Consider the following 17,004-nt stretch of genomic DNA (forward strand, 5'->3'; position numbering starts at 1 on the left):
TACAGTTGCGCTAGAGTCTGTTTTGCTTTTGTTGAGTCTGATGTAAGCTGCCCGGTTCAGGTGAATTAATACCCCGAAGGGGCAGCCCGTATACTTGAACTGTAATAGCCTGCGGGCAAAATTGTGAATGAATTAAATGCGTTGAGCTTTCTTTTGTTCACCCTCGTTGTGATTGCTTCTTGTGATTGCAATTTCTCTCCCTCTATTCTCTCTTGCTCTCTTGCACTCTGATCATAATCTTCCGCGACCGGCAAGCGAGCTGACGAGTAGGCTTGCGGCGGTAAGGAAGGACCGTCGCGCCGCGCTGGCCCATTGAAGGAAATAGGCCCATGACAGACCCATCCTAACCCGTATATATTTTTAAGATATATTGAATACTCGTTAAGTTACACGGGACGGGTTTAGGTTTCCAATTCCTTTATACGATAGGCTGATCAGTCCGACTATTTGTTACTTGGGTGGGTCCAGGTGCAGCCTGATAAATATCAGGCCCATTGACAACTCTAGCCCAAGCCATAGGGATAATGGTTAGGATTCGGGTTGGATATGGCCAATACCATATGTCACTAATTGGATATTGGCTGATCGGAGTTGGAGTCAAAGAAAAGCTCATACCATATATATCTGAAATCTTACGTGATCATATCTGAATATCCATCAAATCCAGATATCTATCAAATTCGGTAGCAAAACTCAAAACTGTATCTGAACCCAATACAATCCAACTTATAAACGAAGTCAAAATCATCCAACATTAGATAAAATCTGATCTGTTGAAATCTTTACAAAGGGGAGGAAAACCAACAAAAAAAGTTAACCAATTCCCTGGATAATAGACCAGGGGCAGCGCAAAATCTCTTCCATCTCCCCCAATCCAACTTTAAAAAATCTAGGGGCCTAGGGCAAAACTACCCCTTATATGGGACAACGAGGAAGTATGTAAAAGCAGTAAAACACAAGACTGATATATAGTTTGCCTTGTGTGCTATGAAAGGAACATTAGCACGTTACAAAGGGAAAAAATTGTGCATTATGGAGAAAAGCCTTTTTTTTTCTCTTTTGGCAATCAATTTTCATTGCCAAGAAACGTTCCAGCTTCTTGGATAAGGGCCATTGTGGTTTACCACTGCCCATGGGACGACCACGGTTCGAAACCCATGGTGGGCATCCCTACTACAAGTTTAAAGCTCGGTGAAATTCTAGGTGGATAGGGGACCTCAAGGTTTTACTTGCATGAGGCCTATTAATGTGCAGGTAAAGAATGGAGGCATTTTCCTTAGCTTATATATATATATATATATATATATATATATATATATATATTCACTAGAACATGAGAACTAATGTGTGAACCTTTATTTTCATAGATTTTTTATTCTTTCTCTTGGATCTAACTGTACGGGTGTGATCTATATGCTTGACTTTATAAGACTTTGATGTATAAACAAGTTTTTTAAGGCTTTAAAATCATCGACTCGATTCCTAGCAAATTCACCATACCAAGTGCACCCGCATGGTTGGATTTGCAAAAAAAAAAAGTGTTCAAAATGGCCATCTCTAGTTCTCATATTCTAGTGAATATATGCAGTTAAATTATCTCTACTCTTTGCATATCTTTCCTTGTTTCGAGAAGAATCCTGCTATCCATCGATATATAGGACAGTTCCATGATTGGCTGTACGTTATATGCTAATCAACTAGGGTGTTTGGTTGTTTTTCACATGCTCATCAATATGTACGCACCAACTAGAGGCTTTGAATGTGCAAGGCCAAAAACATTATTTCCACTCAATGGCAATGAACACAGAAGTACTTCCCCCTTGACCACCAAGGATAGTTTCATGGTTGGGGTGATTGCAATTTTGACATAACACAAAATGATGCATGTTTGCAATGCCGATTCTTGGATCATGTAATTATAAATCGCAATCACTGAGGTTAGTAAAACATGAAAAATATAAGTTTTGATTGTGACTGTCTGTGATTGTTTTTGTCTTCAATCCTATACAAGTTGGTCACCAAGTTTGATTTTGTGAGCAAACAGGGGCAATGCACGATTTTTTTAATATTAAAATTGTTTTTTTATTGAGATAACAATAAAAATCATTAGAATTTTATTAAAAATATTAAAATTGTGGATGTATGTATCAATATTCAATTCAGTGTTCACACGCCAGGGACATGCATCCAAAATGGCGTGTCCCTGTGATACAGGAGCAAGTCATGTTAACAAACATGTGACTATATTCTATGTAAGCAAGGCCTTGAGGTTGCTAATGAGGTGCAAATGGATTGGATTCAAATGGATGCATTATCCAGATCTGAAAGATTTCTTGGATATGGATACTAAAATAAGGTCCGAATGAAATGTCGGATTGGATTTAAATTTATGGGATATAATTTTTTCGGATTTGGATTAAGCCCCGAATCAATATCTTCTATAGGTTGATAAGAAGACCCAGATTAAGTCGAATCCGTTTCTTTTTTTTCTTCCTCTATGGCAAGATGCTTTGTTCAACCATTCTACTAATCCGATATCCTTATTCGTAACATATACCTGGATTCAATTTCCTTCATTGTATATCATTCAGATCATGGTTTGAATTTGCACTTATGATTTTATTATGTGAAACATGTATCTGGATGTGGTGTTTGGACCAGTAATGATATGGACATCAACTCCGTTTGAACCCACAAAATAGGGGTTCTTTTAATTAAGTGGAAAGAGGAAATATTTCCGGGATGTTTAGATCCAGCATGAACTCCAACGGGTTGAATCTTGTTCAGTTCTGGTTTTGGATTTAGAGTTATTGCTTAAAACTAGTTTTATATCCAGATCAGTCCTGATCCAGACTTTACCCGATCCATTTCCACACAATAAAATAGGGGTATTTGGGTAATTAACTGGAAAGTGAAGAAAGTGCTCGGAAGGTTTATCTCCGGATCCAATGCACCTCATTTGGCCTGGTTTCGACCCGAATTTCGAATTTAGAGTTATTGCTTGAAATTGGGATCGATTCATGTTCAAATCAGCCACCATGGAGATCGTATCGGATCTCTTTGCTCAAACAAAATAGGACTGTTTTGTAATTAATAAAAAAGAGGAAAACCCACCAAAAGCTAAAACTGTAAAAAATTGTCAGGGGCCGTATCGTTTAAGTATTATGTTTAATGAGTCACTGTAATCTGATAACTGAAATATGAGAACTAGAAATAATGGGCATTTTCAACACAATTTTTTTTTGCAAATCTAACCATGGCCCGATGGGCTAAAAAGGTGGTTTAAAGGCCTGAGCCAACTTACCCAACATGTTGATCCAATGGTCCGACACATTCACATTATGTGCTATCTTTGATATCCAAACCTATTAATAATCTGGTAAAAACCAACTTGTTAATAAAACGAATGGAGTTGCTTTCAAGTTGACCCCCGAGGCCTTGGCTGCTATATGGGTAGTTAAGGTTCGATTCTCATCGGCGTCGCTCCTCTGCCCAATCCAACACCTAGCATAGGCTCCGGGGGCAAGGGTCCTAGACTCAGAGTTTTACGCTGCCGAGTACGACACGCGACCAAGTCTTCGTGCCAAGTGCAGTTTCTTCGGGTTATTAAAAAAAAAATTTGAATTACTCCTAAAGCGAAATGAGACAAAGTTTAAACAAGTAGGGTTGGTAAATGAGCCAAACCAAATGAACATGGGTTGGTTGGGCTTAGCATCTTTTACAAGCTATTGCTTGGAGCTAAGTTGAGAATACAACCCATGGCACTTAGTTACTAACATACTCATCTAATCAATGGAGCTACTGCATGTTTTTTACATGTATTATACATAAGTCCTTTATATAAGTTCATCTAAACGGTCAAGCCGAGCTAAACACCTTTTTTTTTTGTGCTCCACTTAGTTCTCACAATATATACGAGTTTCTCGTGTCTCGCTTCATAAAGCCAACTTGATGATCAGTGATCACAAACAAGTTTCTGGCGGGTCGAACCCAATGTTGTCAGTATCGAATATCAGACCTGATTCATTTGGCCAACAATTCAGGTGAATCGGCTGATAACGATTCTCAAGTGAATCGCTCTGAATCGCTAAAAAATAATTAAAAAATATTTTGTGTCAATCAGAACGTGATACGTATTAAAACTATTAAAAATTGTAAGTATTTTTTACATTTATTAAAAAATAGCCGATTCAAGCTAGTATCGTATCTATTTTCTGTGGATGCGCTGATACGCACCGATACTGACAACATTGGTCGAACCTATCCAAGCCACGAATTGCTCGGTTGGTTTACGAGCCCTATAAACAGGTCCGGGTTGAGTTTTTTTTTTTAAATAAAAAAAAGTGAGCTCGGGGGGTTGAACGTAACAATCTAATTATATTGGACGGCTTCTGTAAATATGCGATAAATTAAGCGTTTTTTTGTAAATTGTATTTCATTACATATATACTGAAAAAGCTGGCGTAGAAAGTACGGAAAAATCTCTGCGAGTAAAACTATGGAGAAGAAAGGCGATACGGCAAAAACCGAGTCTTCTTCTTCCCGCTCGGTTCCAGAGGCCATGGACGGCAACGAGGGGCCGTCTCTGCCGTCCGGCCGGATATCCGCCCGCAGCAACTCCTCCAAATACGATTTCGTCAAGGTTTGGTTCGTCTTTCCTTCCGCATGCATGGCCGAATGGTCTCCCTTCCGTTCTCTCTGAGAATTTCCTCGGGTTTTGTGATTTTCGCCTTGACGGTTTTTCGGGGTTCGCAGGTGAAGGTTTGGCTCGGGGATAATGCGGATCACTACTACGTGTTATCGAGATTCCTGCTGAGCAGGATGCTCACTGTGACCAAGGTCGGCGGATTGCCCCCGTTTGCTCTTTCTTGCTGTTTTTCTTCGTTGCTTGGATCGTTTTTTTCTTTTCTCCTTAAGAGTTTCGAAATGGGTGCACGAGAATTCGTGGATTGGTGGTTATTGTTTGATTGGTTGTGGTTTGTGTGTTGTTTTCTTTTGAGTTTCGAAATGGGTTCAGCAGAAATTGCGAGTTCGTTGTTTGGTTTTTCTTTTTCTTTTTTGGTTGGTTTTTGTTGGGGTTTTTGTGATGTTTTATTGGAATTTTGAAATGGGTACAAGAGAATATGTGATTTTATTGATTGGTTTTGGTGTTAGTTTCGTTGGTTTTCTGCTGTTTTCTTCGATTTCGGAAATGGTTAACTGGGGAAGATTAGTTGATTGGATTTTGTTGCATGATCAAAGCGTTTAGCTGTCCTGGTTGTTAGTTCCCTCAATGCGACATTGATCGCGTTGCAGCAAAACTTGATTGCTGTCACTGTAGCCGTTGCTCCAATGAATTATGCAGAGGTTTATCCGAGTATCTTGATACTTCTCCTTGATGATGCGTGATTTTTTTCCCAACTGCATGAATGTTTTTTGTATACTTTTCATTAGTTCTTTTTCTTGGGTGAGAAATTCTTTGTGGAGAAACAATGAACTGAATGGTATTGCATGTGCATGCAAAGTGTCTGATCGTAAATGTGCATAGTGACGATGTATTTTTTCGACTTTTTTGTGTTATGCTGTAGGTCATGGGTAAATTCACTGGATTAATTCCTTTTTACGTTGCTCATTTCCAGATCCCAAACCATGTTGCTATTAAAATTGCTCTCGAACTCAAAAAGCTGCTTGTAGACAACAGCCTTCTTGATGTGTATGTTAATTCTCTCACAGAGAACCTTTTTCTCTTTTCTCTCTATCTTTTTTCCATTTATACTCATTGGAAATATGTCATGATGAGACAGGACCCGAGTGTCACAAATTATCAGGCACTTGAAAATATTTGAAACACCATTCCTTTTTCTTTCTTTGCGTGATTCACAATGACAGGCTTTGTACTTGTGTAGAGATCCTCTAGCTTGCAAAATTTTGTTTCTCTTTTTCTTTCTTTGCATGATGTACAATGACCGGCTTCATACTTGTATACGGATCCTCTAGCTGGTGAATTTCGGTTCATAATGTATCTTTATGAATCTAGAGAATTCTTGGAATCAAGGACTTTGCATTATCTCTTGCTCATTTTTTGTTCTCTTTTTTAACGTTTTCTCTTTATTGGAACTCTTTGCAGTTCGCAATCTGATCTGGAAGCTAATTTATTTAAGGTACTTTTCTAGTAAACCTGCATGCCCCATGCAAATCTACTTTTGCTCATTATCGCCTTGTGTTCCTTAGATTTGCTAGATTTTAACCTTTTTCTTCTTAATCTTTTGACAATTGGTGATTCATGACAAAAATCAATTACTTTTGTTTTATGGAGAAAAACTCTACTGTAACCATTTCTTCTTTACCATAGAACATTCCTATGTGAATTTTGATTTGTCAATATAATTGCCAATGTTTGTAAAGTATCAGTCCACGCTTGAATATCATCCAGCAATATCACGTTTTGTGGTTCAAGAGTTTATTTTTAATGGAAAATAAACTGAGATGATATTCAACACTTAAAATGAAAAGGAAACATTTAGAAACTTCAAGGCACTCTACATGAATCAATAGCCATATTTTTAGACATTTGAGATGTATAAATGCTTACAACAGGGCTCTGTTCATGTGAATTTTTGTTATTCTGTGCTTTTTATTTAATACTGGGTTCTATATTTCACATCCTAAAAGATCTCCATTCACACACCGTTCTCAGACATTGGTCTGTTGATGTGTTCTATCATTGCTAATATTGAGAGTCAAAAATTATATTGTTGACTTTATCTCAGTTTGTTGTATCAGACTTTGATTTGACCTCTTTGCATTCATGTTGTTGTGTTTATAAGACTGGCTTCCATCCAACTGAGAAACGTTGAGAGGGATAGAAATGCTAATTCCCATGCTGTTTGCTACAATACATAGATGTGTTAGTCTTACTTCGGCCTTGCAATCAATGAAAGGGATACAATGTTCTTGTCAAGTCTGGCTAGGTATCCAATTTTCAGTAATTCTCTGGACAGTACTCTTCCTCTTCTTCATGATTATAGGAAAAAGAGTGGTCACATCATACTTGTATCTTGGTAAATCTATCTTTATGTGGTTTACACATTGTCAGTGTGTGCTATGTGGCTTATGATTTTAAGTTACTTGGTTGTTTTGGACATTTTATTAGGCATATATTGTTCCATGGAAGAAACCAAATTACTTTTATGTTGCCCAAATGGTGCTGTTATATTCTTTTGTATGAGAACATATTTCAGATCTTGTTATGGTACATATCATGCTTTTTTCATCTTCATTATCTTGTGTGATGATTTACATGAATGCGCATCCTCCAAATTTTGTATTATTGAGAAACCTCCACTAAACTTTGATTTGCAAAAGACATTTGCCTGGTGACTCTGGTATATCAAATGAGTGTTGGGAATTCTTAATCTTACTAACATCAGGTTTGATATGCAGCTTATGGAGCGAAGAGGCTATGGAGAAGAATTCATTAATCGCTATAAGATGATGACCAGGTTCAAAATTGTATTTTAGCATTCTCAAAAACTTGTGTGCTTATTTTCTAGAACCTGGTGTTTTTTTTTAATAAATGATGCCCGTTCTTCCTCATTTTGATAAACATGAACATGTGATCCTTGTTGATGCTCCATAATTCAATCATTTTAGGCTGATTAACTCTTTGAGCTTTTGGAAAATGAGCAAACTGTTTATATGTGGGAAAGGAACATTAAGATTTATTAAATGCTGAAGTTGGTAATGGTTTGGGAAGGGGTTCATGTCATGATCTTCTATGTATGATTGAGTTCATATCATGATCTTTATGTACGGAGTACAAGACTACAAGCAATGTGTTCATGTTTCTTTTGAGTGAGCTCTGGACTAGTCTTTACCCAGTACTTTTGAGAGTGGCTATGTTTATGATTTGTTACATCTAGCATTCACAACCACAAGAAATAGGAGGCAAGGTAATAAAATTCCTTGAAGGCAGTTTGGCCCGAAATTGTGTTCTGTGGTGTCCTTGTTGAAAATAAATCATATGTTAAGTTACTTCAAAAAAAGGTTTTTAGTTTCTGTGGATTCAATTGTTTGTAGAATGAATCTTACTGATGCCAAATTGTTGCATACTATCTGACCGGATGCATTAATGCCCCGATGGTAGCTGTGTACAACTAAGTCTGGTATCATAGCTTCCCTGGGCTGGTCCGCCATCTTTGAAAGCCTTGTGTAGGTGATGCATTGCTATCAATGAGAATTTGATTTAGATAATGTGTGTAGGAATGATGATTTTTCTTGAACTGTTTGCCTGTGTTCTTTGTTGTGCGATATGGGGAAAAACATGCTTTTTGAAGGCATATATAAATGCGGTGAACTCAGTTTTTTTTTTCAGCAAAGTTCCCTTGACTTGTGTATTCTGTTATTAATATTTTCTTTCCTCATAGATTTCATCACCAAAGGGTCCCTCTAGTAATACTTGTATGTGGGACTGCATGTGCTGGGAAATCCACCATTGCAACACAACTTGCACAGCGCCTAAACTTACCAAATGTTTTACAGGCAATTCTTCTATGTGTCCTGATAGGTTTGCTATTTTAAGAGTTCAGTTATTTACTCTAGAATACAATTACTTGACACTTGTACATTTAATCTTGCAGACAGATATGGTCTATGAGTTGCTGCGGACCTCCACTGAGTATGTTGATGACCAACCATTTTTTTGTCCTTTTGTATTTATGTGTGACATATGAAGTATATGTACATTCTTAACATCTTTTAATATTTATCTACATCTCAGATCTTAAGATTTTTTTTTGATAGCTCTTGTGATGTGGGTTTTATGTCTCATATCTTATTGATTGCGTAAAACACTGGGATACAAAAACTCTTTCACTGCTTAAAAGCCCGAATTGCAAATTGAATCAGATCTTCATGAATTGTTCCAAGTAAATTTTCTCTCATACTTTGACAAGAAAAAAGATTTTAATGGAAATACGATAGAAAGAATGTGAGAACTTTTTAATTTCTCATTGAATTAGGGCAATACAGGGTGGTTCATTAGGGCAGTATAGAGTGGTATTATTGCAATACATTTAGTATTATTGGCTAAAATATTTTTATTTTATAACAGGTACCTAAATTGATCCTGATTGTTACCATTAATTTCTCATAAAAAAAATAAAACAAATTTAGCATTTTAGTTGAATTTGAAAAGAAAACAAAAATAAGGGAACTGAATATGATTACTACCATGACACTCGTGGCCTTGACTTGCTACAAAATATCGTAAATATCAGACCATATCATAGCTAGTAAAGCAATCTTTTTAAGGAGTTTTATCATATTGTGAAGCATGAAAGATTGTAACAATACTTTTCTTATTAGCAATTGATTGATAAAGTTAAATATCTACAAGAAACGAGCATATGACAATTTGTAAGGCAAGTTTGTTGATATCTGCGTCACACAGATACTTCACTTAGCATGTGTATCCCGTGTCGACACAACACGGCACTCGGACACTTCATGGACACAACACCACACTTCATGGGCATAGTCAAACTGTTTTCACACAGTCAACAGTGTCAATTTACCTTCATTATTTGATGTTCCTAATTAAAGCAATTTAGATTTGTTGTTTTATACATACACACACATACATACATCTCTGTGTGTACAACCATAGCCCCATGTCCGAATTATTGACAATTATCGAATTGTACCAAGCGAATCCGCATCGCATCCCGCTCCCACATCCGTATCCATGTGACATAGGTTGATATCCTCATGGGTCATCCTCAGGTTGTGAATGGAGTTAATAAAACAAACCATTACTCTGCTAATGTTTTTAGAACTGATGGTAGTTTTTCATTCTTGTTTCAAAGTTGCTGCTTGTAAGTATGCCCGCATGTCTACGAATATTTTAGTCCTTTGACTTTTTAGCTATCTATCATATCATTATGTAGGTAAGTTCAGTCCTTAACTATAACTTCAATGAGATGTGAGAACTCTCTAAATAATCCTCTTTTTAAATATTTCCTTTCAAAGCCATGTGAATAATCTGAGTGGACTTGCTTACAAATTTGGATGAAATTCCTATAAATTGATATGTATGCAGTGCACCATTGTCATCCACTCCAGTTTGGGCACGTGATTTCAAATCCCCTGAAGAGCTTGTTACTGAGTTTTGTAGGGAGTGTAGAGTGGTTCGGAAAGGTATTCCATGGTGTTATTGGTAATAATGTCATTGGATGATTTAAATTTTAAATTTATTTTCCATTTGTTTTGAACTTGAGCATTTATTTCTGTTTAAGTCTTTTAGGCACCATGACATTTCCAAACATTGGTTAGGTTTGGCTGGTGACTTGAAGAAGGCAATGAAAGATGGCAAGCCTATCATAATTGAGGTTTGATCGTAGAACTCTGAAGTGATTAACTTTTTTGTTAGGATAAAATATATGATTTTTGCTTACAAATGTCAACATATTTATTGCAATATTTCCATTTTTGTTAAAACGCTGCCAAACTTATTAGTCTCTATATTGTTCTGTTTGTGTTTATAGGGTAGATGGACCTTCTTGTTGTATTTTCTTCATCTACTCTCCCTCTTTTTGTGTTCGAAGTGATCGCTGTGTGCAGAGCTGCAATTTTAGTTTCTTAGATTCCATTTTTCTCCTATGAAATGTTGGTCCTCTTGATATAGAATTAGAACTGGATGATAATGTTAGAAAGTCACATATATACGTATATACTTGAATATGTATATATATATATATGTATTTAAAGTATATACATATGAAATACAATTTTGTAATATGTATTTTTATATTTCTTATTTTATTTTTTGTCTTTTTTGTTTTTTAGTCAAGTCAATAGTCAACATTTGAATATTTGACCAGCCGTTGGGCTGTTTCCAACGGCTCTAATTAGAGTCGTTGGGAAGTAGCCCAACGGCTATAGCTCTCTTTCAAGTCTATAAATAAGGGACTATTTTCCCCATTGTAAAGAGTCTTTCCAGTGAGGTTTTTCTCTCAATAATATTCAGTATTTCATATGTGATTTGTGCCTTAGTGCACTTTGTGATATTTTGTGCCTTAGTGCATTTTGTGATATTTACGCCTTAGTGCATTTAATGAGTGAATGTTCTTGTCAAGTTTTTATAAACTTGATTATTTGTGAGATTCTTTACATGGTATTAGAGCTTGGTTTATACTCACTCGTAAAGGCCGCCTCGCAAAGCATGCATTGGTGGGTTGTCTCGTGAAGCGTGTTCATAATTCTTCCTTGGTTGTGGTTCTCCTCTTCTCCTTTTCATCATGGGTGAATTCTTCCCGCACAATTTAAGCAACTCCAATTTTATTCCACCATTCAAGCTTGATGGAAGCAATTACATCATTTGGGTAGGACACTTGGAGTCATTCATAAAAAGTCAAGGTTTGTGGGGATACGTTAGAGGTACTATTCTTGAACCCACTCCTAAAATTACAATATGTGAAAATGGTGTCGAGACAAGTCTTAAAGAAAAAGACAAAGTAATAGAAGAATATTACAAAAAATTAGATGAATGGGAAATGAAAAATGCCAAGATTCTTTAATGGATGCTAAGTGGAGTCGAAACAAAAATTGCCTCAAATCTCTTGTGTTACAAAAAGGCAACCGAAGCATGGGAGTATCTTAGAGGTATGTTTACCGAAAAAGATATGGCCCATAAGTATTATCTCCAAGAAAAGGCTAAAAATATTAAACAAGGACATAAGAATGTTAGAGATTGTTTTATGGAGTTATCATCCATTTGGACTCAACTTGCTCAATTTGAACCCAAATAGGAAGGTAAGTGTATTGAGATGTGGAGATCTCAAGTTGAAGAACATAGACTCTTTGCTTTTCTTTATGGATTGAGACCCGAGTTTGAACAAACTAGGGCTTCCTTGCTATCATCCTCATCGCCTCCTCTTATTCATGAGTTCTCACTAAACTTAGTGGAAAAGAGACTAGGCTAAACATGAGTAAGAATGATAGTGATCTTGCTACTTCTAGCAATAGTCAAGAAAAGGATTGTACGCTTGCCGCCTCCTAACCGAAAAATTATATCAAACCATATAGACCTCATCATTTTAATAAGAATAGATGAGAGTAAAAAATAATTTGTCATAATTGTCATGAGCCCGACCACATTAGACCTCAATGTCCTAGATTCAAGGACTATAGACCTCAAGAAAAAAAGGTTGTTGCGGCTCCGTCATAACAAGAAGATGATACTCTAAATCTCAAAGATCTCACCAAATCATTATCCTAATTGACGGAGGCATTACAACTATTTCTTAAAAGATCTATATTAGGAGCGACCATTGTATCTTCTTCAATTTCTGGTATGTGCTCTTGGCTTCTTGATTCATGAGCTTCATTTCATATGACCCCACACAAGTCTATTTTATCCGAGTGTCAACTTAACTCAAATGCATCCTTTGTTTCTACTGCTGATGAAACTTCCTTGGAAATAAAGGGTGTTAGGATTTTTAAAAATGATTTGACAAAATACAAGTTTTATATTCCAAAAGTAAGACTTATACCAAAACTACATCTTAACTTACTTTCGGTTTCTCAAATCTCGGATCATGGATGTGATGTCATATTCTCATCAAACAAATGTTGGGTGTAGGATCGCCAGTTTGGGAAATTGATTGAAAAATGTTCTAAGCAAGGAGATCTTTATTATATGAACTTCCTTTGTATTCCAAAGGAATCATTTTATAATATTGCCCAAACAAAAGATATAAAAGCTTGATACTATAGACTTGGGCATCCAAATATAAGGAAATTGAATTTTGTACCTATTATTAAGGATCTTTGCAAAGATAATTTTGAATGTAATGAATGTTTACTTGGACAAAGAACTTTTTACTCATCAATGGCTTTTGAGTTGGTTCATTTGGATGTGTAGGGTCCTGCTCCTGTGACTTTTAAAGGAGGATTCTCGTACTATGTTGTTTTTGTCGATGATTTCGCTAAATATTGTTGGATTTATTTTCTTAAGTTTAAATATGATGTATTTGCAACCTTCAAAACTTTTCATAACATGATTAAAAATCAATTTGAAAGCAAGATTAAAATCCTAAGAACGGACTCTGGAGGAGAATATTTGTCAAATGATTTTAAACAATTCTTAGAAAATGAAAGAATTTTGCATCAAAGATCATGTCCTAGAACTCCAAAACAAAACAGGATTTCAGAAAGAAAACATAGACATATTATGAAAATTATAAGGACACTACTTATTGCTAAGAATGTTCGTAAAAATCTTTGGGCTGAAGCTGCTTTAACCTCGGTATATCTCATAAATAGGATCCCTTCAAAAACTTTATCCAATGAAATTTCTTTTGAAAATTTATTCAAATACCAACTTGACTATCAAAGATTAAGAATCTTTGGTATAAAGGATATAAACTATCTTCTAAGGCTATCCTATGTGCTTTCATTGGTTATTCTGAAACATAAAAAGGGTTTAAATGTTATGATATCAAAAATGATAAACTCTTTGTCTCAAGGAATGTTAACTTTGTTAAAAATGAAAGTTGGATTTGAAGAAAATATGTCTTCGGACATAAATTTTGACTATTCCTTCTTATTTAAACTAATGTCTAATAATGAAGATACTTATGTAGAACCCTCTATTGAGAATAAAACAACAATTGAACCAATAGTATACAGTAGAAGAAATAGAAACATATCCGGTGAAGGTGTAAATCAAGATAATCATTAAGCATTAGAAATTTCCTCTGAACAAATCATCATTCGTAGATCTGAACCAACCTTGAGAATTCCAAATAGATTTGTTTCTTATGACTCATTCTCTCCTAAACATAGATGATGTTTTATAGCTATTCATTCATATTTGAACCCTCCTGTTACAATGAAGCCAAAAACCTACCTGAATGGGTAAAAGTCATGCATATATAATTGGATGCTCTTGAAGAAGCCAACACTTGAGAAATTCTAAGTCTACCCATCGGAAAGAAAACCATAGGTTGTAGATGGGTTTTCAAAGTCACGACAAAATGCGATGGATCCTTGGAAAGACATAAAGCCAGGTTAGTTGCCAAAGGTTATTCTCAAGAATATGAAGTAGATTACGAAAAAACCTTTGCTCTTGTTGTCAGGATGACAATTGTTCGAATTCTTGTAGCTATTGCAGCTATTAAAAATTGAAATATATTTCAAATGGATCTTAAAAATGTTTTTTTAAATGACAATCTCAATGAAGAAGTATACATGGATGTTCCACCTGGGTTGATAGTCCCTAGTGGTAAAGTGCTTAAATTAAAAAATGCACTGTATGGACTCAAACAAGCACCTAAAGCTTGGTTTGACTCATTCAACAATGTTATTACAAGATATAGTTTCAAACTATGTTACACTGATACAACTTTATTTATTAAGAATTCTTCTGCAACTATTATAATTTTACTTTTATATGTTTATGACATGTTGATTATGTTAAAGTGTAATATATATATATATATATATATATTCAAAGCCGATAAGGGTGTTTCAGTCATTTTCCATATTTTACGCATATTCTTATTTGAGAATATGATTGTATTCTCTTTTTATTTTTTATTTTTTTGTTTTTTCATATTGTAATATGGGGGGCCCACAACATATACGTTGGAGCCCCCCTCCAACAGTTATATTTATAATCGTTGGAGCAACAGAGGGACTCCAACGTGTATGTTGGAGCCCCCCCCCCTCTCATTTGTGTATATATAGGGGTGATCCCCCTCTAGCCTTTTTATGCTTTTGTAAAGCCCTTCTTGGGACCCAATATATTGAAGTTGATATTTTTCATGCTCTTGTGCATTTGTATCCGTCCCTTTGTGCGCTTGTGAGAGTTCTCCTTTGTGCCTTTGTGCCTTTGTGCACACTTCGTGTTTCTAGCATTGTGTTTATACACAAAATCTATTTTTATAGAGATTTTCACATGGTATAGAGCAAGGTTGCTTGGGAAAGAAAATCTTGTGATTCTTCACAATATCGAGTGCCTCGAAAAGTGTGCCTTCAATTTTTTTGTGATTGGCGTAAAGACTTCTCTTCATCAAATATTTTAGAAGATTACTACAACAAGAGTTAAAATCTCTTTGTGGTACGTATTTTTTTCCTTCATCTTATCTCTCTAATGGGTGAAAAAGACTCCCATTTCTCTTGGCTTTAAGCTCAATGGCTCCAATTATCACGTATGGCCGAAAATATGGAAGCCCATATTAAATGAAAAGAGCTTTTGGGGTTATGTTCAAGGCTCGATTTCGGAACTGGAGCCTAAAATTACTTTGGTTGAAAGAGGAGAAATCAAAATTCTTGAGGGAGATGAAAGAACGAAGGCTCTTGAAAAATATAGCAAAAAACATGAGTGAAAAATGAAGAACTTCAAGATTTTGTCATGGATTTTCTCATCCGTTGAGACTAGAATCAACGTCAATATCATAAAGTTTAAAAAGGCTTCTCAAGCATGGGAGTACCTTGAGAAGATGTACACTTCTATAGACTTGTTCCATAAGTATTACCTCCAAAAGAGGGCGCTAACCCTTCTTCAAGGAGAGATGACTATAAAGGAATATTTTGCCGAACTTTCTTCTATTTGGGATGAGCTTGCTATGCTCGAACCTAGGTGGAGTGGAGAAGCCATAGTGTTTCGTCATAAGCAACTAGAAGAAGATCGTTTTTTCAACTTTTTGAATGGGCTAAGGCCCGAGTTTGAGCAAATTAGATCTTCTCTCTTATCCTTCTTCACTTCTCCCTCTCTTGAAGACGTCGTTACTAAATTAAGTGGAGCGGAAACTCGTATGCGTATTAGCAAGCAAAATCCAAGTGTTCTTGTAATGCCCACAAATCAAGATGAGTGTGATGGAGCTAATGTCGTTTCTAGGCTCGGGAAAAACTTAAAGACATATAAACCTCCTTATTTTAAGAGTCAAAATCAAGGTGGTCAAGGCGGAAGAAGGGACTATAGCAAAATTGTGTGTCACTTTTGTAAAGAACCGGGTCATATCAAACCGGTTTGTCCTAGGTTTGTCCTAAGTGAAAGAAATTACTAGCAATGGTCACCACATCTCAACCACAAAAAGAGGAATCTACAAATGAAGCTCTATTTCTAAATCAAATTGTGGAAGCTCTTCAACCTCTTATTAAGGGAGCTATTTCCGGTGCCGCCGTGTCTACTCCGTCTCCTCCAGGTAAAACTTATTGGCTTTTAGATTCCGGTGCTTCATTTCATATGTCTCCAAACATTTCCTCTCTTTCCGAATATTTTGAAAGTTCGTCATCATCTTTTGTTTCAACCTTGGATGGTACTTCTCTTGAAATTAAGGGAATTAAAAATTTTAAAACCCAAAACTTCTTTATTCAAAAAATTAAATTTATACCAAAATTGAATTTGAACTTACTTTCTGTCTCTCAACTTTCGGACCTTGGGTATGACATTCAATTCTCGTCTAATAAATGTTTAATAAAGGATCACCGGTCCGGGAGATTGATTGGGGAAAGCTCTAGGAAGGGAGACTTATACTATGTGGACTCACCTCAAATTTTAAAAACCCCATTTTGTAATGTGGCCCAACATAAAGACATAAATGTTTGGCACAAAAGACTTGGTCATCCCAATATCACCAAGTTGTCCTATTTGGACTTTACTAAAAATCTTTGTTAAAGTACTTTCTCTTGTAATGATTGCATTCTTGGAAAAATGGGAAATATGCCTTTTGAATAAAGATCTATGTTTACCACTAAACCTTTTGAAATTATTCATTCGGATGTTTGGGGACCGTCACCCATTATATCCAAGGGAGGTTTTGCCTATTATGTGATTTTTGTAGATGATTTTTCATGATATTGTTGGATTTATTTTCTCAAACATAAGCATGAAGTTTTTTTATGTTTTAAATCATATCATAGGATGATCAAAAATCAATTTAATATTAATTTAAAGATATTTATGACCGATTTCGGAGGTGAATATCTCTCTAATGAATTTAAAAAATATCTTGAAGACTA

The 17,004-nt window shown here is 35.7% G+C and overlaps 1 protein-coding gene across 1 annotated transcript in view; it reads left to right on the forward strand.

Moving 5' to 3' along the window:
* The first annotated feature begins 4,478 nt into the window (after window positions 1-4,478).
* LOC149813860 (uncharacterized) overlaps window positions 4,479-17,004 on the forward strand; it is a 38,840-nt gene continuing 26,314 nt past the window's right edge. The window contains exons 1-9 of the mRNA XM_089991928.1: window positions 4,479-4,642; window positions 4,756-4,839; window positions 5,619-5,692; window positions 6,107-6,140; window positions 7,423-7,481; window positions 8,406-8,520; window positions 8,619-8,656; window positions 10,079-10,176; window positions 10,312-10,367. Of these exons, the coding sequence (XP_089848054.1) occupies window positions 4,499-4,642; window positions 4,756-4,839; window positions 5,619-5,692; window positions 6,107-6,140; window positions 7,423-7,481; window positions 8,406-8,520; window positions 8,619-8,656; window positions 10,079-10,176; window positions 10,312-10,367 (702 nt within the window). The 5' untranslated portion in view covers window positions 4,479-4,498. The remainder of the gene's footprint in view (window positions 4,643-4,755; window positions 4,840-5,618; window positions 5,693-6,106; window positions 6,141-7,422; window positions 7,482-8,405; window positions 8,521-8,618; window positions 8,657-10,078; window positions 10,177-10,311; window positions 10,368-17,004) is intronic.

Source organism: Nuphar pumila, chromosome 16 (assembly GCF_984573655.1).
Source record: "Nuphar pumila chromosome 16, dmNupPumi1.hap1.1, whole genome shotgun sequence".
NCBI classification, from domain to species: Eukaryota; Viridiplantae; Streptophyta; class Magnoliopsida; order Nymphaeales; family Nymphaeaceae; genus Nuphar; species Nuphar pumila.